This window comes from Bos indicus, chromosome 21 (assembly GCF_029378745.1).
Source record: "Bos indicus isolate NIAB-ARS_2022 breed Sahiwal x Tharparkar chromosome 21, NIAB-ARS_B.indTharparkar_mat_pri_1.0, whole genome shotgun sequence".
NCBI lineage: Eukaryota > Metazoa > Chordata > Mammalia > Artiodactyla > Bovidae > Bos > Bos indicus.
Genome location: NC_091780.1, coordinates 5,667,361 through 5,674,445, shown reverse-complemented (window position 1 = coordinate 5,674,445; position 7,085 = coordinate 5,667,361). Strand labels below are relative to the sequence as shown.

At 45.4% G+C, this 7,085-nt stretch overlaps 1 protein-coding gene across 1 annotated transcript in view; it reads right to left on the bottom strand.

Moving 5' to 3' along the window:
* Nucleotides 1-3,572: 3,572 nt before the first annotated feature.
* The window catches only part of CHSY1 (chondroitin sulfate synthase 1), an 89,962-nt gene continuing 86,449 nt past the window's right edge, over nt 3,573-7,085 (bottom strand). The window contains exon 3 of the mRNA XM_019983174.2: nt 3,573-6,463. Coding sequence (XP_019838733.2) covers nt 4,871-6,463 — 1,593 coding nt within the window. The 3' untranslated portion in view covers nt 3,573-4,870. The remainder of the gene's footprint in view (nt 6,464-7,085) is intronic.

Sequence of the window (7,085 nt, the reverse complement as noted above, 5' to 3'; positions counted from 1 at the left end):
TCATCTTTCACCTTTATCAAGAGGCTTTTTAGTCCCTCTTCACTTTCTGCCATTAGGGTGGTGTCATCTGCATTTCTGAGGTTATTGATATTTCTCCCAGCAATCTTGATTCCAGCTTGAGCTTCATCCAGTCCAGCATTTCACAAGATGTACTCTGCATGTAAGTTAAATAAGCATCTGCCTGCCAATGCAGGAGACACAGGTTCAATCCTTGGGTTGGAAAGATCCCAAGGAGAAGGAAATGGCAAGCACTCCATATGCTTGTCTGGGAAATTCCATGGACAGAGAAGCCTGGTGGGCTAGAGTCTACTGGGTCACAAAAGAGTTGGATATGACTTACCAACTGAACAACAACCTCCTCCATGTACACCTCTGTAAAAAACAAACAGAACCCTGAAACATAGCAACACTTCTACATAAAGTCACACAAAATGAGTTGCTTTAATTTGATCCTCTGCATGGCAACACTTATGTTTCATTGTATTTATAACAAGACTAAGCATATTTGGTGTGAGCTGGCCTTTTCCTTCAGTGGAACAGGGACATTCTTTGAGGACTGGGAAAGTACAGTGGGACCCCTCGAGGCAGCTGTGTGGAGCCACTTCATGAGACAGATCCCTTGCTGGCTCCCATCACTGTGGCAATAAGCTCCTTTGTAGCGGAGATTATAGCAGATCACATGCAGCAATGCAGTTGAAACCCCCCAGGGAGGGCTGGCACCTGCTTCCTGCCATGACAAGGAAGCATAAGGAGAGATCTTGGAAGTCTGGGACTGGGTGGAGCACCTCAGCCACTGGCAATCCGTCCAGCGGGTAGGCAGTGCCCAAAGTGTCATCTTCCTGGAGGAGGGACTTGCCAGGCGAGAAAAGCTTCTGTAGACCCACCGTTCTCTTAACCTGATCACTATCCTCGGGAGGTGGTGTGGAGACCACATCTCGCTGGTACCCCATGGAAACACTGAGTAACACATGAAGGTGGCTGCAGACACCACCAGAGCCTCAGTGACCTTTCAAGTGCTGAGAACTGAGGTGAAACATGACTTGTCACTTAGCTTGGTCACACATCGTGACAAAGGTTGTGCTAGGAGGCATTAGCCAAGGCCCCCAGTCTGCTGTCTGCGCTGCATGTTTTGCTCTGCTCCACTTGCATCAGGATGCGGTTGGCCTTGTGAAACAGGATGTGGTCAGAGCGCTGGGCAGAAAGGAGGGGGAAGGCAGACTTGCCCGCGGCTATCAGGAACTTGGCCACTGGGCTGATGGTGTCTGGGGCAGTGGGACACAGACCAGCTCCCGAGGGTCGTGGCTCCTTCTGTGTCTGGGCTCAGAAAGGGCCCTGGAGGGGAGTACCACCCAGCCCTTCTGCTCTCAGACTCTGAGAGTGATGGCACTTCCCTTGTGCCAAGAGGGCTGCCACATGGCCCACACTATGCGCCACGCGGCCTGTCTCCAGCCGAAGTCCTGCATGCTAAGATCTGTCGTGCACGTTCTCACGCTGGCTCAGAGAACAGTGCTGGGAACGCGATGCGGCCCTCCAAAAGTAACGAGCTGCACTGTCTGACCTGAGACAGGCTCTCCAGCCTCCACTCAGGCAGACCTCCCACATGGGCAGCCACACCTGGGCAGCCCACCCAGCCTGCTTTCCTCCAAACACAAGTCCGTAAGTCTGCTCGTGGCAACAGAGGCTGGCACAGATCCAAGCAAGCATGTGCCCTCCCTTATCCATTTCAGTGAAGTTTTAAAATGCTACCAAGTCAGCCTATTACACAATTCATCCCGCCTTCCGTACCAGAACCCCACACACCTGGTGGTTCTTGGCGGGAAGGGCCTGAAGGCTGGCTGGAGGAAGGAGGGGGGCTGTGCGTGCCTTTGTGCGTTGTGATTGCCCCTCTTCACCACTTTCACATATTATCCTTAATTTTTAACAGGAGTTATCTGGTTTGGGGTTTATGGGCCATTTCAGTTGAATTCTTCTCTGTATTTAAAGTTACACAGGCTAAGAGAAAGTCTAAAGTAACAAGCAAAACAGAGTTCTAACCAGAAAGCGTTCCAAGTTTAAGGGAAGGACTCATCTGTAGGTCATGAGTATGGGAGGCCGTGCAGTGGGCAGGCAGGATGGGGCTTCATCTGCCCGGAGGCGTGTGGGGTGGGCTCCGTGACTGGAGCACGGATGCAGGGCCGGGCAGCGTGGGGTACTGCAGGCTTCTGCAGACGCAGGCCTGGTGTGCGTGGTCATCACCTAGGAGAGACCCAGGACTGCGGTCTAGGGAGACTATCCACCTGTGTCACATCCACACTGGGAGGGCCTGAAATGACACCAGGGTGGACACGGGGGAGTTTCAGGGTCTCCTGGAAGATGAGTCAGTGGTGAGGCAGGGAGAGTGCTCCAGGCAGAGGGAAAGCACAGGCGGATAGAGACTTGACGTCCTCATGAACGAAGAGTCTGTTCGGCTGGGTGGCACCCTGCGGGTCCTACAGAGTCTTCTTTCTGGGCAGCAGGGGGAACCAGGGCTGCTGATTTGGAGGGGTGCTTTAGGAAGAATGAGTGTCCAACTGGAGCATAAGCCCACAGGCCAGGGGTACCGAGCTCAGGCATGGCAATGCCAGGCGAGTGAAGGGCTCCAACGGCATCTCTAGAGCCAGAGTCTTGATGAAGAGAGGGCAGCCCTTCCATCATCAACACTGATGTCAGGAAGAGGAGCAGACGTGGGCAAGAATGAGATTAGGGAAGGAAGTGGCTGGTGTGAAAGGATCACTGGGACACCTGATGGCCACTGAGGCTCAAAAAAGCAATTGCTCACGCTCTGTCCTATGGTTCCCTATTATGATAAACAGGAGAGAAGTTAACTGACTTTGTCATCAGGATGTATACTATGCTCTTCCTTACTGAAGAATAAAAACGTCTGTGCTTTTTTCCAAGGAAAAACTAACTACTCCCACAAAGTAAATGGCAATTAGGCTGAAGGACAGCAATTCCTACTGTGAGCACGATGTCATTATCCTGGATCTTCACTGTCATTACATGGTAAATACCTGTCCTGGGAGTGTAATTCACATCCACAAAGCTTGCTGCTTTGGCGTCAAAGATCTTACTTTGTTTGATTCTTAGATTATATGGCAACTGTGGGCAATTTATTCTGTAGCTAGATCCACCCTAAAATCCTGAGCACATTGATGCACACAGTACCAGCAAGTGGACACTTGTTAAAATGCAGATTATAAGGGGCCTAGCAGGTTCACTAAGGGGCCCTGAAAGATACAATTGTATCAAGAAGCCAGAGGGGGCTTGGACCTGGTTTGAAGACCTTTGTTCTATAAAACACAGATTCAGCAAGTTCTTTAAGAAGAACAAACATAAGATGACGCATTCATTCCAGCAAAAAAAAAAAAAGAGGAAAGAGGCACTTGAAAGTTTCATTTCATTTCCAACTGTAGTGCACATAGATATTCCCTCAAATAACTTGAAAAACCTTATGAATCAGTGTTTAAGATTTTTACTCTCCAAATGTAATAAAATTCTTCAGCTAAAACAGGAGTACTGAGAACAAAATGGTTTTGCAAAGTACAATAGAAAAATATTGTCCACTGGTTTATTTTTCCAAATGAGCAATAGGCTATTTACAAATAAGCAGACCTCCAATGATGTATATTAAAACGACAAAACTATTACTGTTTGAAATCTAAATGAAAAAAAAATTTATTAAGGCACATTTGTTCTGTGAGTCTAAAACAAACTTTCTGGTGTAATGACAGATTCATTTCACTTTTGTCCCCCAAACACATGAGCACCAGGATTTATCAAAGAACACTCAATATTTAGTAAAACAGTAAGGAATGTAAAAATTGAGGATAGGGAAGAGTTTTCAAAAAGAAATCTTTGGAGATCAGTTTACTGCAAATAAAATATACTAAACACTCCTTATACACATAAATACTAATAACTAACAGAACTTGGGAAATGGTAGAGCTCTAAACAACGGATATTAAATAAATTAAAGGTATTTCAGATACAAAGGATAGAACAAAACAGTAATTAAAAATGAGACACCCATCTCTGTCAACATAACACAGATAGGAGGAAGTGAACAAAATCGGATACATTTTCCCCTAATTCTTTCATTAGGGTTAGGTTTTGTTTATTTTGTTTAACCTTGCATACATTACATTTATGGCAATAATTCTTCTTTGCCGTTCTAAATATTAATATTTTATCTTTTAAAAAGAAGGGTCTGGAGAGGAGAAAGTGTCAGACTCTTCTTGAAATCTAATGCCAGGTCCGTCAGGCCACACTAATTGCAGTAAGAACAGCCATCTATCTTACTATGCTTTCCTGCTCCCCTTGTTTTGAAAAATGAGACAAGTTTTGGGGAAACAATCACCTTTGGAAAGCTCAAGGATGACGACATGGCTACTGTCACATTTCCTTATTTGACAACTGGAACATGAAATGGCTTTAAAAAAACTGTTGTAAAAAAGACAAAAGGTAGAATCTGTGCAAAGTTAACAGTCAAAACAAAACATTTATCAGAGTTACAGTGTTTTGTTACAATAATACTTTGCAGTAACGTTCATGTTTTCTGCCATAGGACTATAGCAAAGAGGTCTGAAAAAGAAATATTAAAAAAAAGTTTTGCTCCTCAGGTACATTTCAAGTCATAATTAAGCACGTCTGCTACATAATGTTTAGCAAGAAAATGTGTTCAAAAGGCAAACATGATCACATTTTTGTTTAAAAAGCTCAATCTTCAAGGAGTCCTTTGTAAGAAAACCATGTGTAAAATATATCCCCTTGTATGGACTTCAAAAACTGATCGTACAAAAAAATTTTTGAAAAATAAATTAATTAAAAATGTCCTTTCCAGCAAAGCTGGACATTAGGCTGTCCTCACTGAGCCATTATTATTGCTGCTTTTACTGTAATTTGGGTCATTTTTCTCTAGCCACATTTCAGCCAACTGATGTGTGGACCCATATGTTGACGCTTTGGACCCCAAGCACATTTTGTACTGTTTGGGATCAAGGTTGGGATCACAAAAGACAGGATGGTGGACATGGACTACTCCTACTTCTTGGCTCCTAAATGTCTTCAAACCTGCCTGGACAACCTTGTTGAAAAGGTCAACATCCTCAAGCCCCCAGCCTTGGATAGAAACATCAAAGCCGCCTACTCGGACGAGATCTCCCTTATAAATACAAGTGATGCCAAACCCATAGTTTCTCCAGAAGCCAGTTTTTTGAGTAAAGGCAAAATGGTTGTCACTGGGAACCTTCCCACTATAAACAATCTTTGGATCGTACTGGCTAAAGATGATTGGAAAATATATTTGTTGGCCCAGAACCGTATTTGCTCGACATCGCTGGAGAAATTCTGCAGTAAATACAAGGTCAACGTCACAAAAGAAGAGCAAAGATTCATTATTAAACTGGGATGATCCCACTTCTAGGGCCAGAGCTCTTGAAAATTCTCCAGACACAGGTAAAATCTGCATGTCAGCTTTAGGGTACTTAATGCGGTAGTCTCTCATGAGTTCCACTTGCTTGGCCTTGTCGGGGTTGGAGTCAGAATTGAAGAGCAGAACAACGAGCTTGACGTTCTGATTCGGAATGAGGCACGTCTTCTCAAAGTTCCCCATAAATCTCACAAACATGTCAAACCGTCCAGACAAAGGAATCAATATATTGATCTTTTTCTCTTTGGGTTCTTTGTGCTCATTCTTGGACCCAGGAAGCTGAAAGGGAACAAGCTTCTTCAGGGAATTTGAGAGAAAGGACAAGGATCCGGATTCTTGATTGATTTTGTTGGCCAATTCCTTTGCGTCCAGCTCCTCGTGTTCCACAAACTGGATCTTGCTGAAGGTCTGCTGTAAATACGCATGCCTCCGCACAGGGACCGTCATCTTCTTCCCTTTGTGCTTTTTGTACAGAAGCAGCAAGTCCAGAATGTACTCAGCCCCATACATGGGGTTCACTCGGCGATAGCCGTACTGTATCTCCTTAAAATCAATTATGCGCCCTCTGGTCTTGGCGTTGGCATTGATCATCTCCATGACCTGCATGACAATGTCATCCAAGGCCTCGCGCTGCGCAGAGTCCATCCCTCTTCGAGGGGGCTGGCTGTCAGCGGCTGAATACAAGTATTTCCCAGTCAGAAATTCCCATTCCAGAATCTCTTCTCGTTGGCGAGGCTGGAACCTCATGAAGGAAGGAGGGATTCCCAGCTGCAGGTCTTCTTTATGAACCTCGGTGTTGCTGTATTTGCTCATCAGGACAATCTCGCGGTGCAGCTGGATGGTGCGGTGGCGAAGCTCAGCGATCTTGCGGCTGAGCATGTAGCTGTGAAGCCTGTACTGGTAGGGTGGGTTTTTGTTCGGGTGCAGGGTGATGGCGCGGTGAATTTTACTGTTATGGAGATCCCTAATGTACCCCTTCTTGTTCTGTTCATAGTTCTCATAAAAAAGCTGCTGCATCTGTGAAGAAATAAGTAAGATTTCTATTAGTAATATGTGGGTGAGTGTCCCCCCTCTTGTACTTCCTTATATATCTGCATACTCTGTATTATAAATCTTTCTAAATGAGTCAGAGCATACCTAAGATTCTAGGTAAAGCTTGAAATACAGCAGTCCAGTGATAGTAGAGTAACTGTAAACTGCTTATAGAAACAAGACTTCATCAATAACCAAGTTGGTCAATACAATTCTGTAGGCAAATAGAACTATGAAAAAAAGTTTTCCCATAAAGTAAAAGTATAATCTTGAGCTCACAGTGCACCAACTCAGCATACCTGGAAGAGAATGCCACCTTTAGCACCCAACAAACCTGGGAAGGGGACTGGAGAGCCAAGGTCCCCTCCCTGAAGACTGGCACCCACAAGGAGCTGCCGTCTAAACAGGAATAAACCGTTATCAGTGGGGTGAAAAGGAGAACTCCAGGAGAATGAGCCGAACACAGACAAATGCTGCTTCCAGGGAGCTGAGCAGAAAGAAAACCATCCAGCCACACGCAGAAAGAGGCCTGCCACTTGGCAGGGCACGCTGTAGGTAAAATCAAGGGTCAGCAAGGTTGCCAGGACCACACTCTGAGAGTCCCTTA